General features: G+C 39.1%; 1 protein-coding gene across 3 annotated transcripts in view; it reads left to right on the top strand.

Moving 5' to 3' along the window:
- Positions 1–22261, top strand: part of TMEFF1 (transmembrane protein with EGF like and two follistatin like domains 1) — an 86652-nt gene that overhangs the window by 31371 nt on the left and 33020 nt on the right. For all 3 annotated transcript variants that reach the window (XM_032306965.1, XM_032306967.1, XM_032306966.1), the window contains exons 3-5: positions 3895–4024; positions 8255–8281; positions 10765–10861. In XM_032306965.1, coding sequence (XP_032162856.1) covers positions 3895–4024; positions 8255–8281; positions 10765–10861 — 254 coding nt within the window. The remainder of the gene's footprint in view (positions 1–3894; positions 4025–8254; positions 8282–10764; positions 10862–22261) is intronic.

The raw sequence follows: 22261 nt of genomic DNA, 5'->3' as shown, positions 1-22261 counted from the left end.
ATACATACACACACATATACATATATATATATTCCTCTATAACTCATAAACTCTTATGAGAACCTGTGATGTAGGTACTGTTATGTTTTTTAAAAGAGTACTATGCCCATATTAAACAACTTGAACATTATATAAGATGTATAATATATTGAAAAAACGTCTTCCTTTCACTCCAGGTTACTAATTGCTCTTCTCAAATGCAACATGTGTTACTTTGTATTACCTTATAGAAATATTATATGTTATACAAGTGTATGTAGTTGATCTTGAACTGCACAGGCTTGAACTGTGTGGGTCTACTTATACATGGATTTATTATAGTACAGTACTGTAAATATATTTTCTCTTCTATATGATTTTCTTTTTTTTTTTTTTAAAGATTTTTATTTATTCATTTGAGAGAGAGAGAGAGGGAGAGAGAGAAAGCACAAGCAAGGGGAGGGGTAGAGGGAGAAGCAGGATCCCTGCTGATCAGGGAGCACAATGTAGAACTCGATCCCAGGACCCTGGGACCGTCACCTATACTAAAGGCAGTGCTTTACTGAGCCATCCAGGCAACCTCTTTCTTCTTCTTTCTTTCTTTCTATCTATTTACCTACCTATGTATCTATATCTGTTCAAAGATTTTATTCATTCAATTGTCAGAGAGAGAGAGAGTACAAGCAGGCAGAGTGGCAGGCAGAGGCAAAGAGAGAAGCAGGCTCCCTGCTAAGCAAGGAGCCCGATGCAGGACTCCATCCCAGGACCCTGGTCTCATGACCCAAGCCGAAGGCAGCTGCTTAACCAACTGAGCTGCATGGGTGTCCCTTAGATGATTTTCTTAATACCATTTTCTTTTCTCTAGCCTATTTTATTGTAAAAATACAACATATAATACATGTAATAAACCAAAGATGTGTTAATTGACTTTGTTATTGGTAAGGCTTCTTGTCAACAGTAGGTATTAGTTAAGATTTGGGAGAGTCAGGTTATGCATGAATTTTTGGAGCCAAATCCCCATGTTTAAGAGTCAATTGTAGGTGTTTTCATTTCTCTTTTCAGTACTAAATCACTCAAAATATTTGTCTTAGGTTCCTTTTTAATTTATACAGACTACAAAAATGTTAAAGAAGTTAATGTCATTTTCATTTTTAATAATTTTTGACATAAAGACATTTTGAATTTTCATATCATATTTTTCTATTTTTGTTTTTAGGATTCTGCTTTTCATTAGTTGAAAGTCTTTCCCTGCAACTCTAAGATTTAAAAAATAGCCTTTTGGACCTTTTTTAATGTATTTGGACAGCTAGAAAATCCTCTCATGATCTGTCTGAATCCCTAGAATTCTTACTGGGTGGCAAAGCAGGAAGAGAGAAATAAAAGTTAGGAGTTGAGATCCCTAGACATTTATCCAGTGCTTGCTTTGTGTTCAGTGCTAGACGCTGAGGATATAAAGATGTTTGAAGACAAGTTGCTTGCCCTGTAGGAGCAAACTGCCTAAGGGCTTACAGCCTGATTTGATCCTGCTGCTGAATGAACCTTCCTTTGACAACTCTGCCTCCTTATAATTTATAAATCTGTTCAAGTTAGAGTTAGGTTATTGCCAGTTGAAGAAAAATCACCTCGTATGTCCATTAAACACTTCTCTGCTGGGTGCTTTAGCAGTATCTTTCAATTCCATTTAAAAAACTTGCTTGTGATTCAGCATGCTTTTAGTGTTAATATGAGCTTTCTGGTATATAATTTAAACACATTTTAAAAGATAATAACAGGATTTTAACTAAAGTCTAAAATTGTTTTTTTCAGTCTGCTAATAAGAGCTATTATATAAACAAAGCAACTTTTATTTTGTACCGAGAAAAATGATCAAAATTGCATTTTTTCTTTAAAACATGGTTTATGGGGAGCGCAGCCAGCTAAGCATCTGACTCTTGGTTTTGGCTGAGGTCCTTATCTCAGGGTCATGTGATTGAGCCCCGTGTTTTGGTCTGTGCTAAGTGTGGAGTTGCTTAAGACTCTGTCCCTTTCCTTCTGCCCCTCCCACTTGTGCTCTCCCTCGCTTTCTCTCAAATAAATAAATCTGCAAAAAAAACCCCCCAGAAAACCCAGAACAAAACACTTGAGTTATGTACAGAGAGGAGGACCTATGACTATTTCCCTTTTTTCTTTCTTCATATTTGTTCTTCTCCCTGGAGTTCTCTGGATTATGTCTTTTTTCCTGAACTTATCAGTATCTGTTCTTGCTAGATGTCATGCCTTCTTATTAAGATCTTTGTATTAGGGTTCTCCAGAGATATAGAACCAATAGGAAATAATATATGGTATATATATCGGGGGGGATATGGAGGGGAAGTGTTTATTTTATAAGGGATTGGTTTGCTTGATTGTGGAGGCTGAAAATCCCATGATCCACTCTCTGGAAGCTGGAGGTCCAGGAAAACTGGTAGTATAGTTCCAGTCCCAGTCTGAAGGCCACAGAACCAGGAGAATACCCATGTCCCAAATCAGGCAGGGAGAGCCATTCTCCTTTCCTCCCCTTTTTTGTTCTACTTAGGCCTTCAGTGTATTGGGTGATCCCACCAGCATTGACTCAGTCCATTGATTCAAATGGAAATTCATCCAGAAAACTGTCGTAGAGCATCCAGAAATAATATTGAATCTGTGCACCCTGGGGCCTAGTCAGGATGGCACACAATATTGACCATCCCAACCTTGTTGTTACTCTCTTATTTATTGTATTCAGCACAGTTCCTGACACACAGTAGGTACACAACAAATGCTTGCATGGATGTGGCTCCAGAGCTGTGCACTTTGCACCTTTCTGAATTACTTTGGATCATGTTCTTCCGGTAAATAGAAGGTATAGGGGAGAGTTCTTTCCCCCAGTGAGGATGGCAGTATGGAGGCAGCAGACCTCAGGTAGAGTCAGGATCTTGGGTTAAGTCAGTGCCCATGTTAGAAGTCACATGTTGTTAAAATTGTCCAAATCCCGTCATTTGCCCATAACAAAATGAGACATTCCTAAGAGAGACCCCCAGACACAGACTGATAGAGCAGCAGGTCTGCATCTTCCATCTCATGCTCACTCCTAGGTATGTGCTTGTTAGGTTGGATTTTGGGGTCATAGCCTGCACTAGTGAACCTCCTGTTTACTACCACTGAGTGACACAGTGACACTGCTGAATAACTTGAGTGTGTAGTGGTTAGAGTACATCACACATCCTAGAGTAGGAAATCAGGTTTCCTACTCTTGGCTATGACTCTGGGCAACTACCTAAGATTCTCATTAAGATTCAGAAATGATGAGAGCATAGCAAAACCAGCTAATACTTATTGGGAATTTACTATGACCAGATATAAATGTAAAGATGGATTTCTCTTATTCCTCACAACAACTTTATTAGGTAGATGGCTATTATAATTACCATGTTACAGATGGGGAAAACGGTGATGATACTAGTCCATAGTCACATGGATACTGGTGGACTTGGAGATCATGTATTTCTTCCTGTTTTCTATAGTGTTTACCTTGGGACTTCGCATTCCACAGGTATTGAATAAATGAATTTTGATAAAAATAAAATGACGTTATATAGTTAGTGCTTCTTAGCTTATTACAAACATTGCCAAGAATTTCCCTCTTACCTAACTTGATCTTTGTAGCAAGCAGATGAAGTAGGTAGCATGGGATTTTCATTCTTTTTTTTGTGGATAGTTGATAATTATTTTCATTATAAATGTGAAAAAAGGTGTGAGAAAGTGGTATAATTCTCTTTTTAAAAAAAAACAAATAAAAGAACAAACTATTCTGGAGTAGAACTAAGTCACAATACTATAGTATTACATTCATGAATATGAAATAAACTATTAATATTCATGCCTAGTTTTGAGAATTTATTTTTGTTTCTTTTGCAGTGTCATACAAATTACATTCCTGTCTGTGGATCAAATGGGGACACTTATCAAAATGAATGCTTTCTCAGAAGGGCTGCTTGTAAGCACCAGAAAGAGATAACAGTAGTAGCAAGAGGCCCATGCTACTCTGGTATGTGTGGTATTTTTCTGAGTAAAATTTAGAAATGATTCTACCATGGTTTCTAAAAGGAAATTTCCAGTCAGAGGTGTATTCCCAGAACTGCTGTACGGATCATTTGTGTGGGGAGCTCTTTTTTGTCAGCATTTCATGTTGTTGCTTTTTAACCCCAGATGGTCGAATACTGTGTTACATCCCGTACATTGTTAATGCTTATTGACATTTTCATGGGGACTTTGCATATCTTTTGCCTTATGGTTTAAATATTAGATAGAACAAGATTTGGCGTGAGAAATGATATGGGATCTGTTTTGTTGATTTTTATTTTCTTGGTGCGGGGGAGGGGTGGAGACTATCCATAGAAAGCCATTAGTGGCATCCCAGGATGTGTCTCTTTCCAAGCTTGTCTCTTTTTATATCTTCTCTCTTCTGTCTGCCAGTCTTTGTCACCTATCTTCCTCCAGTTTTTTTGTATTTCTTCCTTCTCTTTTCCTTCCTGAATCGGTAGCGATTATTTTTGGAAGGCATGGATGTAAGTTTCTTACTTGCATTTGTATTTCGGGGCAGGAATGCAGGTGATGTATTGTAATTTGAATTACTGTATGAAGATTAGCAGTAAAGGCACAAAGTACGAACAGACTCTGCCAGGAGATGCCACGGAAGAAGAACTGCAAAGGGTAGAAGGGTAAAGCTCAACCTTAAAGCATAAGACAGGAGATTTCAAGTAAACAAAAGAGAATGTTATTTCTAGCACAGGGACCAGGACTAATAAAAAGACCGAATGAGATGAACAACACTGGCCCACTGAGCAACTAAAAACACCAATATAGCAGCTCACAGCTTAGGTGATTCAATCACTTCTTACATGGTGCAGTGTATTTCTTTACTTTCCCTTTATGTTACCGTGCCTGTGTTCAGAATTTTTACTGGGGCTCCATTATATAAGCATGAATGATCCATTGTCTAAGTGGTTGATCTCAAATTCAGGTCCACTGATACCACGTGACTGAAAGTCCCCCTACTCTAAATTACATGGTTGGTCCTTGTGGCTTGACCAGCCTTCACCGTAGGACTGTTGTGTATGGCCAACCCCACCTTAAGATCTGATGTGGTCAGTGCCCTCCGTAAACATGACACTTCTATCAGGTATGATATAGATTACCTTTCAGAAGCTGAGACAAAAACCAGACCTGTCTTTGGACAAAGACAAATTCTTTTCCCTACACCAGATAATTAAGGTGCTTGGTGAAATGATTGTGTTCTTGGGCCAATAGACTATCGTTTATTGTGACTCTTGTCTATTTCTCTAAGTACCTTGTGTTTCACAGACTTGGTTTAGAAACGAAAAAAGAACACAGAACCCATTATAATCCCAAATTAGAAGCAGGATAGTAGATTGGAAAAAGCACTGCACAGGTTAAAAGACTGGGTGTTAACTCCAGCTCTTTCTTACTGTATGACCTTGGATAAGTCACCTAGCCCATCTGAGCCCCATTACTTAAACTGTTAAATGGATATCCTCTTGGGATTGTTAAATGAGGATTGAATCACCTAAGCTGTGAGCTGCTGTATTGGTGTTTTTAGTTGCTCAGTGGGCCAGTGTTGTTCATCTCATTTGGTCTTTTTATTAGTCCTGGTCCCTGTGCTAGAAATAACATTCTCTTTTGTTTACTTGAAATCTCCTGTCTTATGCTTTAAGGTTGAGCTTTACCCTTCTACCCTTTGCAGTTCTTCTTCCGTGGCATCTCCTGGCAGAGTCTGTTCGTACTTTGTGCCTATCTCTCAGTATATATCCTAGCATTTCGTTTCTCTGACACATGTGTCTCCTGCCACAGCAGTTACTTCTCAGCAGGAAGGCAGTATGCCCTGCCTAGGGAGGTACAGCCTAGTCCCTGGGTAGGGGGGGAGTTGTGTGGGTGGTGGAAGGCACATGTGCAATGAAAACACAATCTACAAGAAGAATTCAATCTCATTATCAGGGGAGTCATGATATTTAATTTTTAAAAGAATTTTTAAGGGCACTAAGGGAAGAGAAGGTATGGGGATGCTTTGAAAACTGGTTGCGCGTGAGTATCTCATGCACTGGGGCTTTCTTATTTATCATTTTATTCCTAGCATTTATCATATTGCCTAGCACTTAATATGTACTCAGTCAATATTTGTAGAATAGAAGGAAAAAGGGAGTGTTTTGCTAAGAAAAGTTTGGTCCTAAAACAATTTTAAATTGAGTTCCCTTCTTGTGTTTTTTTTTTTTCCTGCTCTTCCAATCTTTCTTTTCCTCCTTATTTACTTAGATGTAATTGTTTATGATCAGTCAAAATTGAATACAATATAAGACTTTATAAAATCGCATGAAGATTTTACAGTAGACATTACAAAAAATATGTATTTTTCTTGTTCCTCCTGTTTCTACCATGTTTTGGGAATTCGATTGTTATCTGAAGGAGATTAAAGGGGAAGGAGTGATATTATGAAGGGCATTATCTCCTATTCTGGGGAACTCTGTGAAGAACTGAAGTGGGTTCTTGAGGATGTTTCTCCCCCATCCCCCCGAAAGTGCTGGATAAAGTGCATCAAGTGCATCACTTGCTATCTCTGCTTTTTACTATATCATGCTGATGATACTATAGCATTACCCTCTTTGTAACAGGCTCTACACCATATGTTGGCCTTTTAAGGATTTATAAAATAAATGTTTCATATTAATTACATTTTAGGCTGACTTCTTGCTGGTAATATTAATGGAGGCTCTTAAATTTCATTAGTGATGAGTATCTCACCTACACCTTGATGAGAGTCCTTCTGGTTAAGTTTCCTAGACGAAGCTAATTTTAGCAGTAATTTGAAAACCTCAGCTCTGAAGTTCTTCCCTTTTAAACCTTGAGGCTTTTTCTTACCTTTTGGCTTTTGGCCTTTGTCCACAGATTTCATTAAGATTTTTGGAGCAAGACCCAAAGCTCTTTTCCTCCCTTTTTAATAAAAGTAGTTTATTCATTATACCTCTCAAGCTTTAACGAAATTAATTTTTTTTCCTTTTAAGTGAGTTAATTAAAATTACTTTTTTTTTTTTTTAAAGATTTATTTATTTATTTGACAGACAGAAATCACAAGGAGGTAGAGAGGCAGACAGAGAGAGGAGGAAGCAGGCTCCCCGCTGAGCAGAGAGCCCAATGTGGGGCTCGATCCCAGGACCCTGGGATCATGACCTGAGCCGAAGGCAGAGGCTTTAACCCACTGAGCCACCCAGGCACCCCTAAAATTACTTTTATCTAGCCATTTACTTTACAGTGTTTGTTGGCCTTTACTCTGTGTAAGGCACCTGCATATTTCCTAAATGGGCTACAACAGATGTATGAGGTATAGATGATCGTGTGTCCAAGGAATTTCTATTTGGAGAAAGACATGGAATAGGTATATAAGAACAGTTTAGTTCCATATTAAAAAAAAATAACAAAAAAGCTACATGAGAATTCCTATCATAGTTTGATTTTTTTAAAAAGATTTATTTATTTATTTTAGAGAGCGAGAGAGCAAGTGACCGCCCAAACATGTGTGAGTGGGGGTTTGGGGGAAGAGGCAGAGTGGGAGAGAGAGAGAATCTCAAGCAGACTCCCTAATGAGCAGGGTGCCCAATGCAGGGCTCGATCTCACAACCCTGAGATCGTGACCTGAGCTGAAATCAAGAGTCAGATGCTCAACTAACTGAGCCACCCATGCACCCATCACAGTTTGATTTTTTTTTTTTTAAAAGATTCTATTTATTTATTTGACAGAGAGAGATCACAAGTAGGCAGAGAGGCAGGCAGAGAGAGAGAGAGGAGGAAGCAGACTCCCCGCCGAGCAGAGAGCCCGATGCGGGACTCGATCCCAGGACCCTGAGATCATGACCTGAGCCGAAGGCAGCGGCTTAACCCACTGAGCCACCCAGGCGCCCCTACACAGTTTGATTTTTTTTTTTTTTTTAAAGATTTTATTTATTTGACAGAGAGAGATCACAAGTAGGCAGAGAGGCAGGCAGAGAGAGAGAGAGAGGAGGAAGCAGGCTCCCTGCTAAGCAGAGAGCCCGATGTGGGACTCGATCCCAGGACCCTGAGATTATGACCTGAGCCGAAGGCAGCGGCTTAACCCACTGAGCCACCCAGGCGCCCCAGACAGTTTGATTTTTGATAGGAAATTTTACCATTGGATAAGATGAAATTTCCAGCAAAAATATTTCTATTCACTGTTTGTTTTTATTCTCAGATAATGGCTCTGGATCTGGAGAAGGAGGTAAGTTTCAAGTACCCCTTAAAGGATGTTTGTTTTTTGTCATTTTCTGTTTTGAACAGCTTTATTGAGGTAAAATTCACATACCATACAGTTCACTCATTTAAAGTATACAGTGCAGTGACTTTTGGTACATTGAGTTACGCATTCATCACCGCAATCAATTTTAGAACGTTTTCATTACTCCAGAAAGAAACTCTTAGCCATCACTCGCAACCCTAGGCACTTTGTATCGTGCGGTTATTTTTGCTAAAGTTTTGTTGACACAAAAAGCGGAAATGTAACTCCTGTTAAATTTGAGATTGCACCAAAGTGCCTTCTCCTTGGGATCATCCCCACAGATGATTTTGGGTTGCATCGGAGTATTGGTGAATCTCTCACCCCTTGCTTATAAATTTTTGCTCTTAAGAAATTTTCAAGCTTTAGGATTATAAAACTCTGGATCGAGTTGTGCATGGCAAAGAGAAGGCTTGCAGAATAAGTGTAGTAGAATCTGTGTTTTGAAATTTTATTTTACAGATATATAAATCACTTCTGTTTAAAAAAGTAACATCTGGTAATAGCATTTAACAAGAGTTTAGTCTAAATGATCGGAATTAAGAATGATTAATTTATGTCAACTCTAATGAAGCTGTCATACTTAGTATCCACGGTATGCAAAATAAAGCTGGAGGTACTGTGGAGATCCACTCAAAGAAAACTTACTCTAGTAAAATTTCACACTTAAACAGATGAAAATTACAATCATCCTTTCGATACTATCGAAACCTTACTGCAGACTTCCACATTTCATAGAATCCTAAAATGTCAGAGTTGGAAGGCACTTCAAAGGTCACTTTAGGGAATAGAAGAAATGGGATGACAGTTTCAGAGGGGAAAAATAATTAAAGCTATATCCCATAATAAGATGTGATTTAAATAGACATGTTCAAGCAGAGGCTTCATGATCCCTTGTGAAGGACCATCAGGCCATCAATTCTAGACCTGAGAGCTGGAAAGGATTTTAAGAGAGATCATGTAGTCTAATCCCTGTGGTCAGATATTCAGTAAGGAAATTGTTCTTAAACTAAAGAAGTGGAAGTTTTGTGTATGTCAAGATTTGTGTCAAGATTTGTGTAAATAGTGTAAATACTGGATATCTTGCTCCGAGGATGTAAGGTGGACAATTTCTCTTTAGGGAATATGAGTTTAGAAAGGCCAAGTGCTTTGTTCGGATTAGTACATAAACTTAAGGGAGCTCAGGGTGTCCATACCAAAGCCTCAGAAATACATAGGATTCTCTGGAATCAGGGAGTATTCATAAGAATTTGGGGTAAGATTTCTACTTAAAGTGTAGGCAGACACTAAAAAAATGGAAAGTTTGGAAGTATTACCAAACTGAGCCATTTTAGGCTTATGGATTTTTCCTTTTCCTATCTTCTTTACTAATTGACACCCCCTGAATAAGTTGTTCTTTTCCAAACCAGAATGGGAGATCCCTTGAGAAAGCTGAATCCCTAAATTGCTCTCAGAACAGAGCTCCCTGCCCAGTTTGAAACGATCAGGGTAGGATCCATTTTAGTTGAGCCCCACAAATGTAGAAGCCCTTAAATGTGGGATAGGAGTTGGGGACTTAGAGGTATGCACGGTTTTTTGTGCTGGATCGTAGGAGACCCACACTTATGGCGTACTTAGTGGCACTGGGTACTTATGGCGTGCTAAGTGGCAAAGTAGGAAAAGAGATAAGTCTTTCATAAGGAGACCCCTTTCCTTTCACAGATTTGGAGATAAATATATATATTTTTTATTCTGGAATTAGTTGTTAATAGAGTAAGAAAGGCAGGTTTGAAACTGATGTGAAGAAGTGGTTATACTCTGTTGCATTTAATCATTTATTTGCTGACCAGCATCGCACACACTATTTCAGTAGGGTAATCACTGGACCAAATTTATTACCCATGTTTTACTTTCTCTTTCGTATTTAAATCTTTTTTTTTTTTTTTAAAGATTTTTATTTATTTGTTAGAGAGAGAGAGATACAGAGCACAAGCACAGGCAGACAGAGTGGCAGACTAGAGGCAGAGGGAGAAGCAGGCTCTCTGCCGAGCAAGGAGCCCGAAGCGGCACTCGATTCCAGGATGCTGGGATCATGACCTGAGCCAAAGGCAGCCGCTTAACCATCTGAGCCACCCAGGCGTCCCTCTCTTTCGTATTTAATGTTATGTGATAATTCTTCTAAAGACAATTGTCAAAACCTATATTGCATCTTTGTACATAGGTTAAGGGATTGTTTTGCTAGTACCAATACTTATTTTCCTCATGGATTATGTTGTACTCTGTATTGGCAGCATTTTTGGGCACAAGCATTGATAGATTTTGGAAGTGATTATTTTCAAGAGCTCAGGTGTATTTTCCTTAGAAATAGGATAATGGCTGCTGAAAACATGAAGCTTACCTGGAAAAGAACCCAACTTTTGCTTGAAAATTTAATTTTTCTTTTTAAACAGAAGAGGAGGGGTCAGGGGCAGAAGTTCACAGAAAACACTCCAAGTGTGGACCTTGCAAATATAAAGCTGAGTGTGATGAAGATGCAGAAAATGTTGGGTAAGTTGATTGAGGGAAAGGGATGCATTTTCTTGGAAGTTAATCATCAGCACTATTATATTGTAGAGAGGGATCTTTCAACCTGATTCTAGGTATTTTATATGTGCCTTCTATATTTTTTTGTTTAACGGTGTTTGTATTAATTTTTCTCTTATGTTGATATAATATCATAGCTATTTAAGTTAAAGTATTGTATTTTAGAATGAGAATCCATGTATAATTTTTTTAGGTTTACCTCTCCCTTTATTTTTATTGACAGTTTTATATATTTTATCCTAAGTGCCAATTTTATTCCTCAAAAATACTTTTATTCTGAGTTTTCCTACCATTATACTTTCTACTAGTATTAATACGTTTCTCTTTTTCTTAACTTGCATTTTTATGTAAAAACTTTGCATGTATTTCCATAAAAGGAAAATCCAGAATTTGAGATATAGTAATTATTGTGTAATGAGTAAAATATTTTTAGAAATCCCATTTTCACAGACTGACCTGTTGTTGTTTTATTTTCTCACTCATATTCAGCCTTCAGTAAGGTGGGTTTTGTAGCTGGACAGCATTGTCTGTCCAATTTTCAGACGGTATGGGGTGAAGAGCAACAATACTGACATCGTTAACACAGTTATGTTTGTTTCTTCCTGTTTATTTATTCCCATTCTCAACCTCTCATTTCCCCCGCAGTGTTTGCATTTTGCGTAGTTGATTCTAAGAGCTTTAATGCTGACTTCAGGACATTATAGCCCACATGGATCTTCACATCCCTAATTTCCCCTTAGTGGATAGTTTAAAACACTTATTTTATAGAGATTTGCACTTTCTTCCTTACTCACACATATTTTCACTGTGTGTTTTCTGGTCCTAGGTTTTTTATGCAGCCCTCAAATACATATTCAGGTCTTTCACTGAATAGTAGTAATATGGTTTAATTAGCATTAATGCCCATAGGGAGTTTTGAAAATCAGGATCGCACCTTTTTCAGGATTATGGTTCAAAATTGGCTGTTTGGGTGGTATATGGTAAAATTAATGTCTGATAATTTACTTGGTATATATTTTAAAGGTGGTGAGAATTGGCACAAGACAAGTTTAGGAAAAAGTGAATTTAGCAAAAGTTGCATTTGCTCTGTTTCTACATGTTGGTCCCTTGGGGTTGACATGTGTCCATCCATTTCAGTCAGAGTGACTTGATTGGGAAGTACATGTTTTCCAAAGTAGATGTGGGTCTGCACAACAGGAAAGAAATGATGAGTGATATGGACTTGCAGAGAGAACAGACAAGAGATGTTATGTGCTCCTCTTCTTGCTTTGTGCTAATGGTATGGCATGATGATGTACTGGGGGGTGTGTGTGTCTACTTTTGTAGAGATTTGTTCTTTAAAGTGTTTTCGTTCAGGACTGTTCTATAAAGGTGTTCAGAGTCAAAATAGTTGTCGGTGATTGATTGATTGGCTTGGTCTGTTGATCTGTTCTTATTCCTTTGATGGTAGCTCTCTCCAGTCCTATTTTAGACATTTCTCTGCTCTCATATTTCATCCCTTAATTGAAAGAGATAGAGATCTTTTGCTTGGAAGTAGAACAATTTCCATCTAGTCTCAGAGGCAGCTTCACATATGACATCTCTATAGTAGAATATACATCTTTCTAGGAACACCACCTCATAATATAATATGTACCCTATGCCCAGTCAGAGTAACTTCCTTGCAGGTACAAAATTCATTTTATGCATCTGAGGACCTGCAGCCAACGTTTTTGCAGATAACAGGCTTTAAGCATAAGGAAGTGGGCACAGACCAGGGAAGAGCTTACCAGTAGAAAGGAGCATGCAAGCTGAGGAGCCAGCCAGGGAACATGAAGACTGGGACAGGCGGCCAAGTCCAGGCCAGGACATTGGTGCAATAATGGGAAAACATTAAGGAAGCAGTTGGTACCTTTACCTAAATTTAGGTAAGTGATTAAGCTAAAATGGCTAATCCTACAATGGAAGAAGACAGAAGGATATTTTAGGACATTAATCTTTTATATATAGAACACTTACTACTGATTGTAGTGAGTTTAACAATTGGGCATACCTCAATGGCTATTGTATTTTTGTTTTAAACTTTTAAGTGGGCTGTGGTACCGAGGAAATTATTATTTTTTATTTATTTATTTGACAGAGATCACAAGTAGGCAGAGAGAGAGGAAGGGAAGCAGGCTCCCTGCTGAGCAGAGAGCCCAATGTGGGGCTCTATCCTAAGACCCTGAGATCATGACCTGAGCTGAAGGCAGAGGCTTTTTAAACCACTGAGCCATCCAGGTGCTTCAGTACCGAGGAAATTATAAGGAGGTTATTTAACTCCTTCTGGGCACCTTCTGTGGGTTTTTCATGATTACTTCCAGGTGAATAGCTGCATAGTTTAGTTTGCCTAAGGGTAATTCTGACCCAGCCCACGAAACCTTTTCAGTAGGCAAAACTGAGAGATGTCCATATGTAGCCGTAGCCACCCAGCTTTGATTTTTATATAAAAGCACCCATTGTTTATTAGGAAGATGTTATTTAATTTTTTAATTAAAAGTTTAAACTATAGTTATAAAATAAGTACTCATGTCATGGCTTAATTATTATAAACTCTACCAGAATCAGAAAATGTTAAGGTTGAGTAGGATCTTAAAATTTATCTTCTAGCCTAGTCCTTACACTTTACAGATGAGAAAAGTAAGTATTAAAGTCAGAGGTTTTATGGGGCAGATTCTACTAAATTCCAGGAGAGTCGTCCGTTGTGTCCCCCCCTCTCCCCACCCCGCCATTAGCCTGTTTGGTTCCCAGAAGGAATGCTGTTATCCTTTTCCTACTTCCAAGGACTGATGCTTGATGACTTTTTAAAAAACACTGCCCTCTTCAACCTGATCCCAGCTGAGATTACTTTCCTTTCCTTATTTTCTTCTGGTCACTCTCATTACTGGCTGCTTTTAAATTCCTTGTTTTTACACCTTAGCTGCCATCTAGAAGGCCACATGCCTATCTGTTTCGTATCAGTGACTTTTAGGTGTTTTTAACCACAGCTCCATGTAAGAACAAGATTTACACTGTGACCTAGCACTTGTGTGTGTATGTATACACATGGTAATAATACATATTAAGTAAAACAAAGTTGTATGAAATAATAGTTACCTTTATTAAATGTGAGGTACTCTAATATTTTCTATCCAATTTCCTTAAAAAATGCCAGAATTGACTTCTTCTTCTTTTTTTTTTTTTTTAAGATTTTATTTATTTATTTGACAGGGAGAGAGAGATCACAAGTAGGCAGAGAGGCAGGCAGAGAAAGAGGGAGGAAGCAGGCTCCCTGCTGAGCAGAGAGCCCGATGCGGGGCTTGATCCCAGGACCCTGAGATCATGACCTGAGCTGAAGGGAGAGGCTTTAACCCACTGACCCACCCAGGCGCCCCCAGAATTGACTTCTTTATCCACTAGTGATTATGACCTATAGTTTGAAAAATATTCCTCGATACTATAATTGATACATTTCATGTTGTATATTATATTTCAAGTTATCTTTTAGTTATGGATATTCATTTAAAAGTATTTTTTCTCATTTTGTAAAAGGCGAAAGATTTATGCGATCTGAAGAGAAACCAGAGTATTTTTTTTTTTAAAGATTTTATTTATTTATTTGACAGAGACAGAGATCACAAGTAGGCAGAGAGGCAGGCAGAGAGAGGAAGGAAAGCTAGGCCCCCTGCCGAGCAGTGGGGCTGATCCCAGGACCCTGAGATCATGACCTGAGCTGAAGGTAGAGGCTTTAACCCACTGAGCCACCCAGGCGCCCCTGGAGTATTTTTTTTCTCATTTTGAAATGTGTTTTCTATTAGAAGAAATGCTTATACCCTATCTGGTTTCCTAGGGCAGCTAAAATCTCTTGCTTTAAAGCTCTCTCTCTTTTTTTTTCTACTAGTTTAGAAAACAACCCTAGCATTTTGTGGGATCAGTGGTATGTAACTTAATTCTTTGCTTATTAAGAGAAGTGCTAATTTTTTATTTAGCCATTTAAATGGAAATTTATTTAAATATATTGTCTTAGTGTTTCATATTATATAGTGTGTTAGATTTTTCAGCTGTTGTTACATAAATTGTTTTTTCAGCTCTTTAGGGCAGTTCTGTCTGGTGGCAAGAAGTATTATCCTGATTTTACAAGTGAAGCTGGTCTTAGAAGAGGCTGAATGGCTTGCAGTTGCCCAGAACACAGGTCCAACGACAAGGGATTTTTCTAATGTGTTGTGTACACCCTGATGTTCTCAGCGGTGGTTGCTTCGTCCCTGAGCTTACGGCTGCATTCTGCTTTGTGTTTTGGGTTCTTTGAAAATAATTTTCTTCTCCCACCTCAGGTTCTTAGCCACTGCTTCTGAGTACTGTTAAGGTGCTTTGACAATGAACCTGAGTGTAGATGACCCCAGCTTTTAAGTTTGCTTCTCTTCTTTCCCAGAATAGGAGATAATAGATCTATAGGAACGGTGTCTAATGTAGGAATAAATTCTCAATGTAAAAGAGTAAATAGGTTCTTCTGAGTGAAGTGTATAGCCTTTATTAATAAATAAAGCATGTATTTTATCTCTTGTTTGCTCAGTGGCTAATTTATTTTATAATTTAAATTAGTTTTAGCTTCTGAAAGGCTTTTTTCCCTCTCTTCCTTCCTGAAGCACATTGTGCCTCTCCAGTGACACTCTTGGTGTTCACATGGGTTAATGATAGCTATCTTTATTGATGCTTCCCTTTTGAATTTATACCTGGAGCTAGGTTGTGAGGTTCCAAGAAATTTGACCCCCCCTTCCCCCCCCCGCCCAAGGTGAGGTTTTGGTTTTCTTTTGTGACCATTGTGAAGTACAGTGGATGGACTTTTTTGGGGGGAGGGAGGGGGTGTTTGACAGAACTTTATTTCTCATTCCCGTAAAGTCTGTCACAGTACTGTGGAAGTCTGCAGAACAGCTGTTCTCCTTGTGGGGGGCTCAGCATTCCAAAGCGCTTTGGGGGGTATAGCTCAGTGGTAGAGCATTTGACTGCAAAGCGCTTTGAGTTTCTGGCCCCTGTTTCTGTATGGGCTCCTAGGATGGAGGCAGGAAGAGCCTCAGAGTCTTGCACCAACAAATAAAGGCTTCAGCCCAGATCTGTTTAGTCTTAAAACTTGGAAACAGCTCCTGCTTTAGAGCACGTTGTATTTCTTGAACCATATGTTTGTAGCAACCCCTCCTTTTCTAAACAGCATTTCTAATCTGGCCAAAGCTGAAGTGACTGCTGTAGGATGGCCATCAGTTGTTTGTCTGGACAGTGGGGCCAGATAATCCTAAAACTCCTTCACATCAGTACCTTTATAGTCCTGACCTAAGTCTCTACCCACGAATAGTTTGAGATTAGGTAGAATCATCAGGCATAATGTCAATACAGATGAGTTATAAAAGTCCTCGAATTACTTCTTTTGAACTTCGTGTATGATGCCGTTTGTGGAAATAGTCCCTGCTCTCCTGCCTTTTTGATGTCAATCTTTTTGGAGATTCTCTTTCCCTGAGTGATGGGAGATTTCAGATTTGCTCGGAGAATCATTGTAGGTATGCAGTGTGACAGACAACATTGATAAACAGTTAATCTACCTGCTTGGACATCTTTGTCCATTGTGGGACCATTTTCTGTTTGACACAGATGGCTGGTCAGTGTCACAGTCTGATGAGTCTCTCTCAGTAGGTGCAAGGAAATCTTTTTTCTGGTTTAAGCCGAGAAAGTGATGCTATACATGTGTGTCCTCCATTATGTTTTCCTTTCTGGATGCCACATAGACTTTTTAAAAAAAGAACCAAAGAAGTTCCTCTCCTTCCATTATCTATTCTTTATTTCTTCCTAACCAGAGGTGACAGTAGTTTTTTGTCATTTAACATTGCCCTTCTGGATATATAGAATACAGACTTCTAAAACTATTTAGGTTTAATAAATTCGTATGCCGGCCCCTTAGATTATAATGGAAAAATAATTATAGGTTGTTCTTTTTCTTCTGATAACTGAAAACAACACTATTAAATATTAGTTTATACATAATATAAGCTGGGTGTTAGCAATACAGGCTCCTCATCCAGAAATACTTTCCTACTACAGTACAGAGCCTTCCTACTACTACTCAACACTACACAGCTGCCAGTAAAGGTTTCCTTTGAGAGGTCTGTTTTTAAAATGCAGAACACCATATCCCCATAACCTTTTGCAGTTTTCTGAATAATGTGCTACTCTTTGATAGTTTGCCTCTTATTCCCTCTGCCTGGAGTCCCATCTCTCTTTATCTATCTAATTCCCACTCTTCCTTCTCGACTTGGATGAGGTGTGACTCAGGTCACAAGTCAGTGCCTCTTCCCAGAAGCCTCCCTTGCTCTCTTCCACAATCCCTATGAGTTAGGTGACCTTATCCTGTGTTGCTCCTTGTTCTTGAGAAATAACCTCTGCGTGGCACTTACGCTGTTGGGATCACTAGCAGATGGTTGGCTCCCTAAGGACAGGGACTTTGTCTTGCTGATTTCTATACTGGTTGAACTTGCCATAAGGTTGGGTTGTAGTATCCCTCTGTAGGTCTTTGTTGAACTCATGGCTGTTCACACTAGGGCTTTATTACTCACTTAGAGTTGCACACAGGGTCATTGTATGGATTTAATATACATGAAAAGACTGGTATTGTACTGAACTTTTTGCAGGCTTCATAGGTGTTTGTTAAATCTAAACAACTTCACATGAATTAGGTTTTTTTTTTTAAGATTTTATTTATTTGTTTGAGAGAGTGAGCATGAGCAGAGGGAGGGGGAGAGAGAAAGGGAGAGAGAGAGAGAAGCAGACTCCCAGCTGAGTACAGAGCCCAGTATGGGGCTTGATCCCAGAACCCTGAGATCATGGACCTGAGCCAAATGCAGACGCTAAACTGACTGAGCCACCCAGGCATCCCCACATACACTGGTTAAGCCAGCGTTTTCTTAACTGCTAAATAAACTTACTATATCAAGAAGGAATAACACTTTTTATATAAAGTGAAGAGAAAGGAAGGGAAAGAATAGATTTTTTTTCAATAATAATAATACTGCTTTCATATGTACATAGTATTTGATTTCAAAGAGCTTTTTACAAAAGCTTATTTGGTTCTTTCACCAGTATTATGAGGTATTATCCCTATTTTAAAGACTTAGAGTTGTGATTTGCAAAAATCATAGAAGTCATTGAATTCATTTGTGTATGTAGGTATGCATTCATGCCTTTGAAATTTGCGGTGTTAGAAACTCAAAAGCTTTAAAAGGCTTCATAGTAAAATATCTGCTTCCTGCCTCCGTTCCCCAGCCATTCAGGTGTCTTTACTAGAGGCAGTCATGTGATGTTTATTTAATCTCCCAGCGATTGTTTTATGCGTGTACAAGCAAGAAGGTACATATATTCTCTTTCTTTCCTACACTGTGCATATTGATCTGTGCTTTTTTTAAAACTTCTATTGTAAAATATGGCATACGTATGTACACAATTCAAAGAATACTACATCTGTGTACCTAACACCTAGAGTATAAAATAGAACATTGCTGTATTACCAGTGTGGAGCATTAGCCCAGCTGTAGAAGGAAAGGGCTGTAGTGCCATGATTGCATAAAAGCTTATGAAAGAAGATACATGGAATGGTTTCTGAGTCAGAATCTGACTTTCAGTTTCCTGGAGAGACAAGATTCCCTTCGGGGGCGTCAGTGGGCAAGAGCTTGAGTGAGTCCTGGGGAACCCAGGGCTTCTCATAGAGGAGACACCTGGCAGGATTCTGGTGCTGCCGTGTATGGATGACTGGCAGGGACGTGGTCAGAGAAGGGCCTGCTCTGTGTTTTCTCCTTCTTATCTTGCCAGAGCTGACCTCTAGCTCTCAGAAGTCAATTAAATGAGTGTGCTCAGAGTGAGGCAGTAGGACATGAGGGGAAGAGTGGGGACACTTCACCACCATATGGTAAAGATGAGCCAAGTGTGGATCAGAGTCTGGAGCAGGCTTACCTGGGCATTCTGTGCCCTGGCTAAGAAGGGCATAGGGGCATTAGACCTCTTAGTAATTGGTAATCACAGCCATCGATAGGACTGTGCAGAGTGAAGCTGTTCAGTATGGACTGGTTGCCTTCGAATAGAGCTGACACCCTGGTATCTAACTTGTGTTGTATCTTTTCCAACAACAACCAGTTCTCTACTTCTCCTCTACCAACCAGCTGTTCCACGACTCAGTTCACTTCCGATGCTCTCCACTTGGAGTTAGCCCAGATGATACAGAATGAAGGCACAGACCCACAAGACACCACCTGACAGTGAGGTTCCCTGCGTCTTCTCCCAGCATACTTCCAGCTTGGAGGTTTTTACAACCTCCCCTCAGGCTTCAGAATTTGCACATAAGACACACAGCGCTACACTTACCGTTTATTGGGAAGGACGCAGATGGGCAGCCAGATGAAGAGGCATAGAGGGCGAGGTCCGGAGGGGTCTTGAGGAGTTTCTCTTCTGTCTCCGTGGTATCAGGTGCACCACCTTCCCAGCACGTGGGTGTGTTCACCAACCTGGAATGCTCCTGTTCAAAGTTTTTTATTGCGGTGTCATTATTGGTTAAATTATTGGCCGTTGGTGACTGAACTCCATCTCCAATCCCTCTCTCTCTTCCCTGTTCCCAGAAGTCAGGTGGGTTGGTTTGGGGTGGGAAGTGGAAGTTCTGACTTTACCGTGGTTGGTATTTCTGTTGTCAAACTGGTCCCTCCCTTCTTTCCCACAGTGAGTCCCACAGTGAGTCATTCCCTTAGCATATAAAAGATTCTCCCACCTGGGGCGCCTGGGTGGCTCAGTGGGTTGAGCCGCTGCCTTCGGCTCGGGTCATGATCTCAGAGTCCTGGGATCGAGTCCCGCATCGGGCTCTCTGCTCAGCGGAGAGCCTGCTTCCCTCTCTCTCTCTCTCTGGCTGCCTCTCAGTCTACTTGTGATTTCTCTCTGTCAAATTAATAAATAAAATCTTTATTAAAAAAAAAAAAAGATTCTCCCATCTATCAGACAGTTCCAAGAGTTTTAGGGGCTCTGTGCCAGGAGTGGGGGACAAAGACCAAATATATCTTTTGTTACCCCACAAGTATCCTAGAAATTAATTTGCCTCCCCTTCTGTATGGAATAGTCTGCTTCTTGTATTTTTGTTTTTATTTCTTGGTTTTACTCTCTTATTTTAGTCTATTTTTCAGTAGCTTCTTGAAAAAGGGTACAAGATGTTAAAAAAAAAAAAAAGCCAAAAACTTTTGAGATTTAATGTTTGAAAGTTTTTTTTTTTTTTTAAAGATTTTATTTTTACATAATCTCTACACCCAGCATGGGGCTCGAACGCACAGCTGCAAGACCAAGAGTCACATGCCCCACTGGCTGAGCCAGCCAGGCGCCCTGAAATTGTTTTTATCTTACACCTAATACTTATAACTTCTCAAGTACATATTTCTAAATGGGAAATAATTTCCCCTCAGAATTGTGAAAGCATTGCTGTGTTGTCTTCTAACTTCCAGTATTGCTGCAGAAGCCTGAAGCCATTCTGATTCCTGATCCTTTTTGTAAGATGTTTTCTGTCTATTGAAGTGTGTAGAATCTTTTGGTCAGTATAGTGGAATTTTACATTGTTACACCCTTTCTTAGAAATTTACTTATTTCTGATTTGAGAAATTTTCTTCAATTAGCTTTAAAAAAAATTTTTTTTCCCTTAGTAATCTCCATAGCCAATGTGGGGCTTGAACCCACAACTCTGAGATCATACGTCACATGCTCTGCTGACTGAGCCAGCCAGGCACCCCTTCTTCAGTTAGTTCTTTGTTGATGACTTCCTTTCCTCTCTTTTCTATTTGTATTTCTGTTATTTAGTTATTGGACATCCTGGACTAGTCCTTTAATTTCTTACCTTTTCTCCCATTTTCTATTTTTTAAAAATTTTGCTATGCCTTCTGAAAGATTTCTTCAACTTTATCTACCTCCCCTTTTTTGAGTTTTTTTTGTCTCTGCTGTAAAGCTTTATTTAGTTATTTGAGAGAGAAAGAATAAGCAGGTCCCGGTTCAGGGGAGAGGCCAAAGAAGGGAAGGAGGGAGGGAGAGAATCTCTACGAGACACTTCACTGAGTCAGGAGCCCGATGCAGGGCTTGATCCCATGACCTTGAGAACATGACCTGTGCTGAAATCAAGAATTGGGTGCTTAACCGACTGAGCCACCTAGGCATCCCTGTCATTTTAATTTCTATGAGCTGATCTTTGTTCTCATGGTGCTCCTTTTTAAAAATTCTTTAAATCATATCTTGCTGCTGTTTTATAATTACAGTATCTGTGCCTGTGAAATACTGGTTGGTGTTCAGTCTGCTGTAAGAATGAGACTTCCTATTTTATTCGTTTTTATTCAGTGAGTTGTAATCTGTTACTTTTGTTGATTTTTTAAAAAAATTTATGTGGCTTTAGAAGGTGAGTTAGGGAGTATTCCTTCTATTCTCTGGATGACTTTGTGTAAGAATAGATTTTTCTATTTATTGAATGATTGGAATGAATGTGTTCATAAATTTTCTTTCTTTTTTTTTTTTTTTAAGATTTTATTTATTTGGCAGAGAGAGGAAACACAAGCATGGGGAGTGGGAGAGGGAGAAGCAGGCCTCCCACTGAGCAGGGAGCCTGATGTGGGTCTCGAACCCAGGACCCCGAGATCATGACCCGAGCCAAAGGCAGGTGCCTAATGACTGAGCTACCCAGGCACTCCCATAAACTTTCTTTTTAAAGGACACCTGGCTCTGAAACTGTCTTTGAAGAACTTTTTTTGTTTTTAGATAACCAGTTTAATTCTTTAATGATTAAAATACCATTCAGCTTCTATGTCTTGTTCCAGTTAAATTCGATAGTTAGTATTTTTAAAAAGTTACTCATTTTACCTAAGTTTTCAAACTTGCTGTCTTAAAGTGTCTTATAATAACCCTTCATCACCTGTTAAACCATAATCCCCACCGGATGTAGTCTTTTTCATTCCTAATGGGTTTTTCTCTCTTTCTGGATTACCCTCCTTTGTAGATATGGAAGTCTTTTCAAAGGGCCAGATTTGGCTTTATGGATCCTTTCTTTGTAACTTTGTTTCCTATTTCTGCTGAGATCTAGCTACATATCCGTATCTATATCCCCACGTATCTGTATCCATTCTTCTGTTTTTTCCATTCTTTTTTGTTTTCACTGGACATATTTCATTATTTTTTTTTTCTAACTTCTTTAATTGACACCTAGGGATATCATTTTAAGTCCTTTTTTTTTAAGACTTGAGAAAAAACTTGAAGTGTTTTTGTCTTGTGATCTTGGGCTTTTTACCTTTGTTCATATTCATCTTCTCTTTTTATAATTATTTGTTG

This window comes from Mustela erminea, chromosome 12, assembly GCF_009829155.1.
Source record: "Mustela erminea isolate mMusErm1 chromosome 12, mMusErm1.Pri, whole genome shotgun sequence".
NCBI lineage: Eukaryota > Metazoa > Chordata > Mammalia > Carnivora > Mustelidae > Mustela > Mustela erminea.
This window is presented reverse-complemented; position numbering and strand designations above follow the sequence as displayed.